The sequence below is a fragment of the Strix uralensis genome, chromosome 6, assembly GCF_047716275.1.
Source record: "Strix uralensis isolate ZFMK-TIS-50842 chromosome 6, bStrUra1, whole genome shotgun sequence".
NCBI lineage: Eukaryota > Metazoa > Chordata > Aves > Strigiformes > Strigidae > Strix > Strix uralensis.
The window spans coordinates 43,388,440-43,404,462 of NC_133977.1; the positions used below are offsets into that span (position 1 = coordinate 43,388,440).

The window sequence follows — 16,023 nt, forward strand, 5'->3', positions numbered from 1 at the left end:
AACCACGATGTCCCTGTGGTGACAGAAAATAGGCACATCCCTTGGTTAGGAATGTCTGTCTGTGCTGAACTCGCAGTGAAGATCAGTTCCTAGGAACAACCTGAATATAGGAAACCTTTTAAAAAGCAGCATTCGATGCTTTGGAGGCAAAGCAAACTAAAAGTTACTTGTTTGTTTGCTCCGGTCTCCTCCTGGCATTTTTGGGAAACAACTCGGGTAAATAACCCACACTACATACTTCAAAATAACACCAACGAACCCAAAAGGCTGGTGCAAGAGGAAGACTTGATTTCTATTCAAATCACATCCCAGCTATGCCTGGCCTGCAGCTCAGTACAGTTATGTCCAAAACACACATGTATTAATGAACTAACACACAAAGGCCATTTCCACTACAAGTCAATTACTTTTTTTTTTAATTCAAAGAAAAAAAAAATGGTATTTTAATAAATACTGCAGAAACATTAACCAAACATACAAAGTGACTTCAACAATTAAAAAAAAAGTAATGAATGTCCTGTTTTATAACAGTTATAACTTATTTTTTCCACAATATTTAAATACAGAAAGCACTTACCAGCTATTTTGTAATACTGCCCTAAGCGCACTGTTGCATCAGTCAAAAGCTTATTATAGTGGTAAAAATGTCTTTTTGTGGGAAATAATCGGAATGGGTGTTGTTTTTTTTTTTCTTCTTCTTTTATCAGATGAAACAAAGTGCCGGGAACACACAGAACTGAGTTTTAATTACGGTAACCCCTTTACCTTTGCACAAATTAACGCGAACACAGCTTTAACACTTCAAAAATGAAGCATTACCCTTGGGAAGGAAACGCTTGTCCTCACAAGCGACAGCCACACTGGTCAGAGCTTCCAGAATCCTTCTTTTGAGAGAAGCTATGAAGTTAAGTTGGTCAGTAAGCAGTTGCAAACAATTTTAAAGGCTGATTTATTTAATGTAACAATAGTATTCAGTAAGCAAAAAGGAATTTGACTTGACTGGTTCACCGATGTTTCATGATTGTTGTCTGGATACATATATATTAATCTTAAAGACTAAGGGCAGTATCCAGTTTCCACTGGGGACCCCTTAAGGCGTCACAGTTCTTCAGACCCCATTTCTTCACCACGAGCAAACGCAGTCTTGCAGCCAGAGACAGCTGCCCCAAAAATGAGAGCATCACAAAAGATAACCTGGCTCTGCTGGCTCATTTGCAGATTCTTGGGGTTTTTTTGCAAAGACAATTGCAGCAAACCACATCACAGAACAGCACTTCTCTGTAGCATTTACTGAGGGCTCGATCCTGGGATCCACCCGGCTCTCCAACTCCTAGAAGCAGAGGAGTCTCGGGGCTTCCCCAGCTGGGCAGTAAGGCTTAACGAATTATCATGGTTGTAAAACTAAGGATCATTTGTCATCATAGCTCTTAGCACCTTTCACGTGAACCTACAGCAACATACCCATACAGTACACCAGAACTGGAGATCATTTCCACTCTAAATTACAATCACAAAGAGGAATGGCAAGTCAGAGTCCTGCAACGGGCAGGTAGTTTGCCCCCACACCCCAATTTGATCTGTTTAATTTCTGCAGTGAGAGGGCACCTAGAATACTGGGAAATCTCAGAACGGTTGTCTTCATTACCAATGCGCTCAAACGCAGACCGCGCTGCCGTCTCGGGAAGGCAAAACTCCAGACTTCTCTCACATACAGTGTTTTCCTCTAAGTGATGCACAGGCCTCGGTACACTCTCCATTTTAACGATGAGCTACTAAAAAATTAGATCATATCCTTTGGAAAACCAACTATAAGGTCACAGGGATAGTTCCTTAATGAGGAGGGCATATTAATAACGTCTTCTTTTAAAAAAACATTAAAGTATTATTTTAATGAAATCAAAGTGGTAGCATCCAGGAGTAGAGCGTTAATAAAAGAAACAAGCACTGTCAATGACATCTCTCTTCTTTGCAGTGTTATTTTCCCATTCACCCTCTCTTTTCTCAGCACATTCAAACATTTTCCCTTTTTTTTTTTTTTGTTTTTTTTGGCATTTTCTTCAACGTATCATTTCCTGATGCCACCTCGTTTCAAGCCATTTCTTCTTGCTGCTCAGTTCCTAAGTACAGTCTCACACAACAAGCGAAGTCTCCATTAAAGCACTGGCATAAGCCCTCATTAAATACCATGTGGCTGTGTACTTCATTGAGCCTCCACCCCTCCCGGACGCTCTCTTCCTCCTTCTCCAGGAAATCAAGGTCCTTCACATCACCGTGCAACTCTTTGCTTTGTCCTTTCGCAAGTCCGTCGCCACTGTGGAAAGTTCTGGCCTGCCAGGCATGTGTGAAATTCGCTTTGTGGCCCTCTGCGATTTGTTTCGTTTAACATTTTTATTTGTTTTATTCACACACGCCAAGGTGGCAACATGAAAAATGTCTCTGACGCTGTTTTCTGACTGTAAGGCTGAGCATTCAATATATGTAGCTGCTCCAATCTGTTTGGCCATATTTGCACCCTAAGGGAAAAAAGAACATGCAATCAATACCAAGTTTCTGCAGAAAGCCAAAGCAAACCATACAATTACTTTTCAGCACTGTTTCTCATACACAATGTTTTGTGAAAACCAAAGCTAAAACTCCAGCACTACAGCCAGCAGCTAATTTTGCAAAATAAACAGAGCTTTGGTTCCAAGATGCATTAAACAAGTATCCGAGCATTATCTCCTAGGCCAATAAATACAAATTGGAAGAGAGAAGGTAAACTCAGCGACCTGCAAACAACTGCAGAAAGCCAGAAGAGCATTAGTAGGACCTATTTATTTAGCAATTTCACCCTTACACCTTAACTTGCATCCGTGAATCACGTGCTCAACTGGGAAAGGTCTGGACCTGGCAGCTTCCAGATTTAAGCCTGATATTTCCAAAGAGAAAAGGTATTCTGACTGCCTTAAGGGCTAAGCCAGCGTGCTCCTGGCCTGGAGCTGAGCCCGTGTTACATCTCCACCAAGGAGGCAAAGTGCATAGGGAAATGTGCTGTGGGTTTCTGGGTTGGGGATAGTTCGAGCAACTTGTAGCTAGGGAACGGGAAAAAAAAAGAAAAAAGGACATTAGTGGTTATACCCGCCCTTCTGTTTTGATTTTTAAGTGCATTAAAAGTCAAAGGAGGGAGATTTGTTCCAGCGCACAAAGAAAACAACACGCAACTCCAGCAGATGACAATACCCTGGTATCCTGTTGTGGATTTTGCTACTGGAAGACAATACAGCATTGTGTGAAAAAAATGAGTTGTTTCAATGGAATTTTACTTCTGAGGGATGAATCTTCTTACTAAGTTATGAAATGCAACCACATCCTTGATGTGCCACTCCTCACACATTCAGGGGCCCGAGATACAGGCCCAGGTCAGCCCAACGCCTCCTCTCTGCTCTGGTGCCAGGCTGAAGGCACTTATCTATTTGGAGCCAAGTCTCCAGTACGCACTATTTACACTGCAGTGATGCAGCCATCTTATCAATCTGAAGTGGGAGTGCCTGATAACGGAGTATTCCTTTGTCGGACAAGCCCTCCCCACTGTTAAATATCTCAACTCCTGCTAACCAAGCCTAGCCTATACCTTAGAGCCTCAATGTTTGCTCAGGTGTAGCTGACTGGGAACTGGCTAGCATACTGGAAGCAGGGTGTCACCATCAGCTGCCTTCACCCTCCCAACGCTTCCTTATGAAGTGAAGAGGAATGGGGAAGACCCCACTGAGCTCTCTGATCCCATGCTGACTTAGCAAGGCAAGGGAATTTAAAAATAGGCTGCGTGTCTCAACCCTTGAGGACCCTTCCCTAGAACTAGGGCATGAAAGCATTAGGTTGCTTCATGCCACCGGGGATTTGGCAGCCACAACAGATACAACCATTGCTCAGTCTAAGCTTTTGCTTACATACAGATGAAATTACATGAGTTTTGCTGAAGTATGGGCTTCCCTTAACACGTACAATTTCCCCTTTGGCTGCCATGTAATAGCTTCTGGCTTAGCCCTTTGCCTTCAGCTGACTCCTGTTCCTAAGGGGTGCAGGCTAAGATGTGACACCACAAGAGATGTGAGTCTTCAACTCCAGGGGACAAATCCACCTGTCAGTAGATTTTTGATTGCTGTCTATGGAAAGGGGTGAGACTTGGTGATTTTACTGAAGTAAAAAATATATATGCATTTGTGTATGTAATATATGCACTTGTGTACGTAGTAAGTGGCAGACAGTATTTCCTTTTAAGTTTAATACTCAAAGAAAAACAGCACGGAAAATTACAGCTCCGAGGCTGAACAACATGAATATATACACACACAACAGTGGTAGTTTGTAACCAAGATGACATCTTTGATAGCAAGCAGGATTTAAAGACACTTCTGAATTGTTTTACACAAAGGTGAAAAACTGGCATTTAGTTTCATATAAAACTGTCTGAGATGGAGGGATGTTCAGAGTGAAGTGTAGAAAAATGCCACAACCAGCATGAGCCACAGTACAACACTCCATGTTACATTTTAGTCAAGATACTCGGTTTCTGGTATCTTTGCCTTTTCAAATGTAAACATGCTGTAGGAAGCTGCACTATTTGTAATCATGTATTAGGAGCTGTTGGTTTGGAAAACCTGAGGTTGTGGATAAAACATCAAAAACTGTTTGACAGCGTAGGATACACGCACTGAAGTTACTTTTGGAGGTAGTGTTCTCACTCTTACACCCCACAGGGTGTATCTCAAACCACCGCTGTGATTCAGCTGCAATGCATGAGACATGTGTGAGTAATAAGGGGAAGTTTACCTTACAGCCCAGTTTTCCCATTCTCTACCTCCTGCTCTCCCACAGCCCAATTCCTCTCCCTTTCACCTCGGTTTCTCTATCCCAGGATGCCTGGCTCCAAACTTCACTTCCCCAACAGCAGAGAACTGCTGCCAAGAATTAAGATGCTTTCTGGACTTGCTGCCACCTTCAGAGGGAGCTACAAGGTGTTTTCACAGATGTTTTCAGGAAATAGGATTTTTAACAGATCACACTATACGCAATGCTTGTCGTGACGCTGAAGTCAAACGTAGGAGATTCAAATCTTAAGTTTGAAAAAATTTGACCAATTGATCAGTAAATAAACAGGATATGTCACACCTCACCTCTGCAGGCCCCAAAAAGCAGTAAGTTTCTTTTCAATTCACTTAAAAGGCTCTTTGCAATCAGTAAGGATACAACCTTATGATGCTTAAAGCACACGTGGTGGGGGTGCAAGATTTTCTGCTGCATCCACTCTGGGGGTAGGCTTTGCTTTTACTCCTAAGTTTTCAAATTCACCTGACTTCTAGGATGCTCTCGTGTCAACACGGGGAGAAGCTGTTCATAAAGATGGCTACAGTGACAGAAAAGAGTCTCATCTCCCACCCTTAAGTGCAAGGAAGGACGTGGCACATACCTGATCGTAGGACACGGGTGTCTGCCTGTGATTGGAAAGTTCCACTAGTGTGCTTACATCTGTGCGCAAATCCGATTTGCAACCAACCAAAAGCATTTTGGTGTTTGGACAAAACTCCTGGATTTCACCCTTCCACTGTAAAAATTTTAGGTTGTTATTAAACTTGAGTAAATGTTTAAATCCAAAGCAGCAATAGATACAAGATGAAGTTTAATAAGTCATGACATTTCGTGTGGAAATACTCTTATGTAACAGTCACATCTACCTTCAAGCTAATTTCTAAAGGCATTAGTTCCAGCAGAAGCCGGTCAAGGATGAAATATCTTACAATCTCATACACTCATTAATTCCACCGACTTACTAATCAAGAGGGAATGAACTGAGACTGTTTACCTACATGAGTAAAGGTTTGCAGAGCTGTCGCTCCTCACAAGCGGAAAGCACCCAGCTATAGCCATCTGCAGACAGGAACCAGTGAAACCTGGGGGCACCACACTCCCTGGTTCCCCAAGACAGAGCTATCCAGGCAGGTCTCAAATGGCCACAAAATCAGCGTTGCTTTCTACTAGCTCATAGCTACGTCCTCATGCCTAAAAACTACACAAATCTGTCAAGGGTTCAGCTACTGTGAACCAGCAAGAAGCCCTTCAAACACAACTGGTGATATATTCCTTGAGTTTCTTCCCCCTCTACATGGTTATTTTGAGAACACAAGAAAGCCAAAAATTTTACAGCATAACACAATCCCTAAAACTTAAGGATATCACTTGGGTTTAAAGCATATTAAGAAAAATCTCATACAGCATTAAGCAACAGTATAGTAACCAACATTATCAGGGACAAAAAGACAGTTCTAAATGCTTGCTGGCACAGTTAGCAGCTGAGAGAAGAGCCTTAAGTATTTTCTGTAGACTATTCAGAGCATTCTATGCCACTTTATTCCCAGTGACACAAGAATCACTGGCCCCAGCTCCAGAAAAGGAACTTCAGGTCATTAAGCCTTAAAGACAACACTTGCAAAGTTGAGTCATGCCCAGTGACCAAGGAGAGGACGAGGATCACCTTGCAAACACAGAGCTTGATTATCTAAATTCAATGTTTTAACTCGGGGGAAGTCTGGCACTGAATCTCAGATCACTGAGCTTGTGAAAAACACTGAAGTTTGGTGCAGGATTGCATTTTTCTGCCACTGCTAGGCGTTCTGCTGGCTTCCAGAGGCATTTGTCACTGGCTCCTTCTAACTTCAGGCTGAGAAGTTATGTAAAGCCATGGCAAAAGTCCAAACACTTGGCAGGCACGTTTTAACCGTCTTTGCAACATGGCAAAGTTTCTCAATCCTGTCTGTTATATGAATATAATGTGAGAGACAATTTCTTGCTGCACCCAGCCCAGCACCTCACACCACCCTAAACAATTCACTGCTGTCTAAGGGCTGAGGAATGAGAATTTGCTTCACCCCTGAGCATCCATTAGGGAGGTTTTGTTTTCAATTAACATTCATCCCTTTCAAACAAAGGATCTTGAATTCTAGCAGTGCAGAGCCCAGTCCTGTCATCTCTCCGTTAAAAGAAACACACTGAAGTTTCCCATGTAGGAAACAGCACCACTCTTCAGAGATTTAAAGACAAGCTACTCAAACAGATCTGCACTCAAATGTTTCTCCAACACTTGCCTTTTTTAGCACACTGTCAAGAGTTTCTGGCCGACTGATGTCAAAGCAAATCAGGACAGCATCAGAATCTGGATAGGAGAGCGGGCGGACGTTGTCATAATAAGGAGACCCTGTAGGGAAACAAATAACATTTTTATTAGTTTGTATTTTTCACTTTCTGCAGTCATTCAAGCTTATTCAGAAAGTTTAGAAAGGTTTTCAGTGAAGCTCTTTAATAGCACCCAGCTACCATCTTTTCTTCAGTAGCACTGTATTCCCAAAACACTTGTTGCAGTTGCTCGTTTCCCCACTTTCCTTTTGTTTGTCACCTACAAAAGCAACAGCTTCCCCAAGTAATTAAGCGCGATGGCACCCCAGCGATCCATCTCCCACCAAAAGCTTGTGATGCCCCCAACAACAAGGGAAGAGAAATCGGGTCAGCCCAAGTTTAAGTCCCAGCATTAACCTGCAGGAAACTGACTTTGAGAACAAATCCTTAACCTCCAAAAGGCTTCTTCAAAGCAGATCTGTCACAGTTCTGCTTTCATGGAAGAAACTCAGAAGTTTTGAAATAAATCAGTTTGGATTCTTCTAATATTTCATTTAAAACAAATAGTTCCGAGTGCAAAAAGTATCTTTAGTTGTCATGGATATCGGCAATTTTTAGAAGAAACTCTTGCTTCAAATTAAAGCATTTGTTGCAGCACTCCAGCAGGAAAGAATCCCAGTCCTGTAGGCAGGCACGCAAGTTATCTGTCACAAAAAGCCTCACCAATCTGTAAACCAATATATGCTTGCAATAAATGTTTATGTTTAGCCCATAAAACAAATTTTTATGAGATCAAAGCTAACCTAGTAATCTGATGGAATATAAACAGGTCCAATATTGCACTTTGTGCACGTTTTACTTCCAGAGCTGTTAAGGGATACGCCGGGTTTCTTTAAGAATTGTCATGATGTGCAGAGTGAAATACATCTCCAGAGTCAGAAATCTCATTTTTATCATCTGGCGAATCTGGGAACAGGTTTGGGGAAGAAAATCTTCCTGTTTTCTAGGAAGTTCCAGTCACTCGGCTACAGTTCAGTTTGGCCTTAACTCTGCTGAAGCTTCACTTACTGAGGGGAATGCATTTCTGATTTAGAAGCATACTTAAACAGTTAAGTGGTCCAGCAGGATAAGCGCTTGGGCTTTAAAATGCATGCCTGCAACTTAAAATTTGCTTTCTTAGTCATACATTCTTGTTTCTGTATTTTTCTCTCATGAACCCAAAATACAGCATAGAACACACTCATCAAGAACGCAGCTTTGAAGAGTTTTGGGGTTATCAGCTAATTATATCACCAATTGTCCAACTATCTAGAACTAATTGGCTGTAAGGTCTCAGAGGCTGAGCAGACTATTAACTGGATTAGAGAAATTCCTCAAGTTTTTAACTGACAGACAGCTCATGCTGTTGCACAAAGCAGAGCGGGGAATGGTGTGAACGTATCGCAGATGACTTCAGTTGGACAGCTTATACTGGAAGGAAGGAGTCAAGAATTCCAGGAATGTTGTTTTTGAAAGGAAGGGTAACACATGGGGAATGAAGCATTACCAAACTAGGTAGCAGAAGGTAATTTGTTGAACGAGACTATTTTATTCAAACGCTCATCTTCCTAAATGATGTCAATCTAACAAAGAGGCAGCTGTCAAAAACTGCTCTTCAAAAAACAGTTAGCTGTCTTCAGTGGTAAATGACATGTTAGGAGGAAATCTAAGCGAGCTGAGCTGACCGGTAGTTAACTATTCATTCGAGCTCAGCTCTGCCTGCAGTGACTACCAATAAGCATTTTCTGCTACTAATTACCCCCCAGCTATCTCCAGCACTGCTATTACAGCAGCCCAGGGCCAAGTTATTTCTCCTGGAGCCCCAGGGCCAAGTTATTTGCCCTGGACAGACGAATTGCAGAGCAGCGTGCCATTAACTAGCCACCTGCACTGCTCTGAAACATTCAACTGGCCAAAGCCCAGCTGCCAGCTTGCATGCTGGTGAGAGCCACTGCCTGGCTAGCAAACCTCCCTGCCGAGCGCCAGCAAGTAAGGGCAGGATTGAAGATCATTAATGCTCGGCCAAATGGTTGCTGGCTAGAAAAGAGTCTCAAAAAAAGCCTCACCCAGAAACTAATTCCTTAGACACATACCTATCTTCTCACTCACCAGTCTTCGGGGATACAACATACCATATATGTCCATCAGCATGTATTTATGTATACATACAGTCACCACCTCCAGCCCCGAGACTCCTTTCTACTGTGTCAGCTGTAGCTGTGTTTGTTTGGAGGGTTTTTCTTTTTAGGTTTTCCTTCTGTTCCTCTCATATTAAAGATGCTGAGCTAGAATAAGTGCACTTTTGCAGGCAGCCCTTCTGCTCAGATGCAAGCTAGGAGGAATATTTGACACCTCCTTTTCTTCGGGGTTGTGTGTGGCAGAACAAATGGGAACCATTTAAACTACTCGGGCTGCAGTATCAACAAAGGAAATTTCCTGGTCTCATTCACCAGCAATAACTGAACCTTTCTTACTGCGCAAATAAAGAGGGGCTACGGCCCTCGCTGTGCGAGCCTATTCAATCTGGCATTTCATCCTTTCGCCCAGAGAAACCCTCAGAAGCCAGGAATCTCAGGAATGAGGCTCAAGTCTGAACAGACAACTCGAGCACAGCCCAGTAAGGCTGCTCACTCTTTTTTTTCAAGTTAAGGCTGCAGATTTGAAGCCATGCCAACCCTAGAAAACAGAAGGAGAATGCAGAGCTACAGCTATGATGATTGTGGAAAAAAAATAAGCCTATTCGTGTTTGTGATTCTGTTCCTACAAAATAAAACATTTTTGTCAAGGACAACATGGATCATTTTACAGTTTTATCAAGGAATTGCTGATAATGCTGTACTTCCTTTGTGGTGGAAGTATATTCCAGCTGCAATCCCCCTTTTTTAATCTGCTTGGCAGTTTAAATCATTTAAGCCAAAATGACTTAAACATTAAGAATGATCTACTTCTGAAAACTTACGTTTCGTGCGAGTACAACAAATTCAGCTTTTGAACTGAAATAAAAACCCCTACCTCGCAATATGGTTGGCTTTGGTCTACAGAAGATATCAAGCTTAGGCTTAAATGTTGCTATCTTAATGACTAACAGAATTATGTCATTGAAAGTTAAAGCCTACTTATTTTTTTGATGTCTTAGTACTAGCCTAAGATGCTAGATCTTGGAGAGGTGATGCCCTATCTGTCTGCAACACCCAAAGCCACCACCAGTCCCAACCAGGAGGTCCAGCCCCACGACCCACCCCGGCAGCTCCTGCTCACCGCGCTGCTCAGCCTCTGCTTGCCTGCGGGCCCCGAGGGAAGCGGAGCTCAGTAACAGGCAAGACTTTACTATTTACACACCACCAAGCAGCCATCAGGCATTAGTCTTTGTAGCCTTTTGGACTCCAGTCAACTGAAAGAACAACAGATGAACAGCAGCATTTTCACTCCCAAACCCTTGGGCTCACTAATTATCAGCTACATAGAAAACACATCAAATACTGCAGTGGCCGCACTAAGTAGCTGATTCACCACCGATGGCTTTCCTCCTTCCAAATCCACCTTGGCTGTTGTTTTGGAGAAAATGCAGGTGATTTTGAGTCCGAAGTATCATAGAACATGTCATCTCCAAGCACACGAATATCACAATATCCAAAGCATTTTGAGGGTTTACATTTCTGCACCTCAAACAGAAAACAGGACTTTGGTAGGTCACTTGGCACTCCCAGTTATCAATTCTAATTATTTCCTCTTTAAAGGGGGGAAAAAAAAAACCCCTATAAAGACCAGTTACTGTTACTCTGCCATTAAAGTAAAAAAAAAAAAAAATCACATGGCTCAATACAGCCAACTTGCAAGTGAACTGGAAAGCAAAGACAGAAATTTGACATTTCCTTTACAGCGCTTACTGCCAGAGATCTTGGGGAAATAGTGACTTTAATCCCTGTATGTTTCAGTTGTCTTCAGAAAGATTTCAGCACAAAACTTTATAATTACGATTATGTTTCTATATGGACACTCAATACATTGTACACATTCAAATCACAGTAAAGCTAACTCGATTTAAAGCTCTAAGGCCCGTCTGGATTTAATTACATGCTAATCCCCAGTAGTGCTTAAGTATTTCTGGCCCTGTTGAGAATTATTTTATTGGAGTATCCAGTACAGTTTCCACAGTTCAACCAATAAAAAAACCCTAAAATAAGTTTTAGGGAGACACAGGTATGTATACCTAACTAATGGTATGTGACTTCTATGCCACAGCTGCTGTTGTACTAGCAAGAAATACAAACATGAAAGTAGTTATTTTTAATGGAAGATGACAAAAACTCGGTAAATGCACATTAGACTGCACCTGTGGCAGACAAAAGATGTCTAATACAAGTCTTCACGGTGCCCAGGAGACTGCAAGATGAAGCTTTAACCTGAAGAAACTCCTAATACTCTCCCCAGCAAAATATGCTCCCAAACAGCTCAGGACTGCCATGCTACGTTACCACAGAGTGGAATAATTTATGGTGTAGTTAAGATTGCAACCAGACATTCCTGCTTTGAAAGAAGGGTTGGTAGTCCAAAAACCAATTGAAATTCAAGTTGGCAAGTGCTTTCCTTAATGCTGTGGCTAATTTAAATCCGTATAATGACTTGCAGAACTAGACAGTACCAGAAAATATTTGAATAATGAATCTTCCCATTCCACTCTTACTTGTAAGAGTGTTTTGTCCCGTATTTCTGTGGGCATATCGTGTTTTGTCCCATATTTCTATGGGCATACCCAAGATACAGCAAAAACTTCCCAATAAATTTACAGCTAGCTTTAAAATGTTCTATCAGTTGCGTGACTCTACATTTTGTACTTAAGACTCCTCTAGTAAAAAGCACATTATTATTATATAAAGGATTGTAAACCAAAACCATGACAGCAGGGCCTGTTCTCACCCTAACACAAGACTATTTTAACCAATGCCTACGGCTTTTCTCATTTTCTCAGCGAGCAAAAAAAATGCTCAAAAGTGGCAGTACCTTCCTTCCAAAGGATTCAATGCAAAAAATGACATCTACTTTAGCTCAAGTTAGGGATTAATTTGCAGGGCAGCCTGTTGCATGCTCCCAGTTAGAAAATAAGTTAAAGAGGGTTAAAGATGGATATTAAATACTGACCAAGTTAGCTTGGAAGTATCTGCAGTATATTGCAACCAAACTCAGCTACCAGTGTCCTTCCCCACTCCCCCCAGAGATACTGAAGCACCTCAAATGACTCAAGACATTACCTTCCCCGTGTTGCAATGGACATTATCTTCATTAGTATTTGGCAGTTAGTCATATTTTTATGTTAACTACATCTAGTCCTGCTTTAAAAATGTCATTAAGACATTTATTCTGATTCAACAGAGGACTAGGACAAAGACTTGTAAAAAATAAATTACCAAGAATTTAAGATAATGCTAAAACACTATCTTATCTTCGGATGTCTCTTATCTGGCGATGTGATTTTGCACTGGGTTAGTTAATGGGTTTCTTCTAGTCGGTGCTTCTTACAGTCAGTGAGAAGGGCTGTTTACAGAGACAGTTCTTTCTCTGCAGAGTCCCACAACCAGAAGATCCACTAATACTTTATGCTACTTCCTAAAACGAAACATTGGATCTTTCAGTTCCAGATTGCAGACAAATTACCCACTTGATCTTAAGCTTCTGACTCATTCAAATTTTCTATCAGTTCCAGGACAGGCCTGAAAGAATGACACGCACATGCAAAGGCTGGCAGGTGTTTCTTCCACTGCTTTTGTCTTTTGAAGTGCTACAGAGTATTTATTTCATTACATGGGTGTCTCTGGCCTTTTACATACAAATTCCAAACCTTCCCATGTCAAGTAACTTAACTTGCAAGGGTGGTGTATTTTAGCAGCTAAAGATAAAATTTTCCAAAATAACTATTAATTTTTAATAAGCCCTTACTCCAGAGAGTTTCTTAGAGCCAGCTTAGTAATCAGGATGTAAGCTCAAACCAGACACACTCTAGAAGTCTGCAAGTCTTACTTGGCATAAGATGAAGAAAAATCAGTTCAGAGCTACGCTGATACCGGTTGTGGGCACAGAGACTGCCTTTTCCCAGTAATCGTGTTGCAAGAATTTGGAATCATTTCCTCAACAGCAAGAGGAAAGCCAACTCGCCGCCTAAACTCCTTTTTTTAAAAAAAAGGGATTAACATTTTAGTTCCTGGTAAAAGGACTGCTTTCACATTTAGAAGGAACTGCTGGGTTCCAATTCAACATTAACAAGCTATCTACACAACCTGCCTAAAGAAGAAAGGGCATACACACTCTGTCCAGTTCCTTCAGCTTTTTTCCCCAATCCCTTCTGCTGAATAACATAGATTCAGGCTCGCGTTAATGGTTCACGGTGTCATTCACCCCTGACCACCTCTCCCAGCGCGCTCAGATACCGAGCGGCAGAGACTCGCACTCCTCTCCAGCGCTGAAGGTGGCAAGTTCAGGGGTGTCTCCTCCCCACCCTGGCAGTAACCTTAGTCCAATTACCAATGACAGCAGGATCTAGAGGAGTTCCTGGCCTAACACGAGATCTAAGACAGCCAAGAACCTCAGCCTTTTGAGGGTTTCTGACATGGCCACTGAAGGTACAACTGCAAGACTAAGGAGGACCTTAAGCACTGATCTTGGTATGTAAGAAAGGACGGTTTCCTCTTCATCCTCAGAGGGCCAGAGGTGCCGACCTCACTAGTCTTTACCGGCTTTAAAGACTCAAACACAGGAAAAAAAGTGCTGCATTTTGTAAAAAACCAAAGAGGCATTAAGGAGGCCACAAGGAACTCAAATATGAGCTGATGTAATTTACTATATACACATATATAAACACCTCTTTGCTCTCTGACTAGGTAAAGCAGGGTTTCACAGCAGCGGAGGGGTAAAAGTGCCCCTGGAGCTCCTCAGATAAGCTCCTTCCAGCCAGGCAGGTGAGAACACATACCCCTGCCCTGCCTGCCTTCCCCTGCAATGCTGACAAATCGCTTAATGGAGGTTTGTCCACACCCTTCCCCCCCCCCCCCCCCCCCCGTCAAATATACCGCTAAAGTATGCCGCAGTTTAAAAAAAAACCCAAACAACTAAAACCCAGAAGCAGTCGCCCGTCTCGCCCAGCTGCCGCTCGCATCTAGGGACGGGCACTCCCGCCACGACGCGGCGGTGAGGGGCTGCGGGGCTGCAGGGGCGGCCTCCTGCTTCCCCCCCTACCCCCGGCTCCCCCGACCGACGGAGGCTTCCGCTCCTCACGGATTTACCGACACCTCCCCCTCCTCGCCCCCCGACCGCCGGGGAGGGGAGCGCTCACCCGAGGTGTCCCAGAGGCTGAGCTCGATGCGCTGCGTGTCGATCTCGAAGCTGGCCGTGTAGTTCTCGAAGACGGTGGGGACGTAGCTCTGCCGGGAGACAGCGCACAGTCAGCCCGCGCCCACCACCGCCCCGGCCCCCTCAGCCCCCCCCCGGCCCCCCTCAGCCCCCCCGGCGCACCTCGGGGAAGCAGTCCTTGGCGAAAACGTGGAGCAGCGCGGTCTTCCCGCACTGGCTGTCCCCCACCACCACGATCTTGCACTTCACGTTCTGGTTGGGATCCATCACCGCCTTGCTCGATAACTTCTGGCTCGCTCTTCTTTCCTTCATTGATCTCGGCTTAGTCCTTCGGCCGGCAACAAAAATTTAAAAAAAAAAAAAACCAAACCACACAACACACCCGGTTCCCCTCAAAAAAAGATAGAAATAATTTAAAAAAAAAAAAAAAAAGAAAAAAAAAGCAGGTGGAAGTGGCAGCGCCGCGGGACGCGCCGCCGTCCCCACTCCGCCCGCCCGCCGGTCCCGCGCAGACTGCTTTGTCCCCCCACCGTCCGCCCCTATTTATAGCCTCGCATCCGCCAATCACCGCCCGCCGCCGGCGCGGGGCCCGCCCCCTCGCCGCGCGCGGCCGCCCGGCCCGCCGGAGCAGCGCGCCCCCTAGGGGAGCCGCGCGGCGCCGCAGCCCCGGGCGGCCGCGGTGGGGTCGGGGAAGCGGCGACGCGGGAGGGGGGGGTGTCCCGGTGTCGCCCCCTGCGGGGAGCCCCGTCTCCGCCCGGCCGCGCCCCCCTGGCCCTCCCGCCTCCACCGGGCCCGGGCCCATCCGCTGAGGGCTGGGGTAAGCCTGTGCCGGCGGCAGAGCGGTGTCATCCTGTCAGGGAGAGGCCTGGTGTGGGGCCAGTGCCCTCAGTACGTGGAATAAAGGCTCGTTTTTTGTGGTGTTTTGTTTAATTTTATACAGGTAGCTTATATATCTCAATGCTACAGAAGGGAACCTGCGGCATGAGGGACTTTGTGGCTTCCTGAGGGGCGGCGAGGCGTGACGGGTCCCTCAGGGAGGTGTCGTGCCCCCTCCAGTGCCGCAGGCCTGCCTCAGCCTCGGCTGACACTGACTGTGGGCAGCGGGGTTTTTCACTCAAAACATGGTCACAGGGATCTCAGAAAAACATCCCCACCGTTATGTGCTCCTTTTATTATTTTTTTAAAGCTTCCTGGACACCAAGCAAAACCGGCCAACAGCTTACGCTCACCAGAGGGCTGAACGCTGCTCTGACTGAAACGGCAATTCTGTCACAGCGCGGGGTAAATCTTTCCCGAACAAGGGACGGTTTGTGAGCGGTTCGTAGCACGCTTCTCCCTCAAGTGCTCCTCTCCTCTCCCGTCTGGCTCTGCGTGGCAGGCAGATGCCCTCAGAAAGGGGCTGCCAGCAGGCAGGGGCTGGAGCAGAGCCTGCTTCCCCTCCTTGCTCAGGCATCGCGCATCAGCTTCGCCTAGCGCAGCTGAAGACGGGGGTGGCCT

General features: G+C 44.5%; 1 protein-coding gene across 1 annotated transcript; it reads right to left on the reverse strand.

Moving 5' to 3' along the window:
• Positions 1 to 386: 386 nt before the first annotated feature.
• RND3 (Rho family GTPase 3) lies at positions 387 to 15,111 on the reverse strand. Its single transcript, XM_074873837.1, has 5 exons — positions 14,689 to 15,111; positions 14,510 to 14,597; positions 7,119 to 7,228; positions 5,447 to 5,581; positions 387 to 2,513 (listed from the first exon to the last, which is right to left on the reverse strand). The coding sequence occupies exons 1-5, from the start codon at positions 14,836 to 14,838 to the stop codon at positions 2,262 to 2,264; spliced, it is 735 nt and encodes a 244-aa protein (XP_074729938.1). The 5' UTR covers positions 14,839 to 15,111; the 3' UTR covers positions 387 to 2,261.
• Positions 15,112 to 16,023: the final 912 nt, after the last annotated feature.

Excerpts from the sequence above, each read along its gene's own strand:
- RND3 (XM_074873837.1), bottom strand. The coding sequence starts at position 14,838 with ATGAAGGAAAGAAGAGCGAGCCAGAAGTTATCGAGCAAGGCGGTGATG. Across the intron at positions 14,598-14,688 it reads CCAAGGACTGCTTCCCCGAG|AGCTACGTCCCCACCGTCTT; the intron begins GTGCGCCGGGGG and ends GTCTCCCGGCAG. Across the intron at positions 5,582-7,118 it reads TTGACAGTGTGCTAAAAAAG|TGGAAGGGTGAAATCCAGGA; the intron begins GCAAGTGTTGGA and ends AAATTTTTACAG.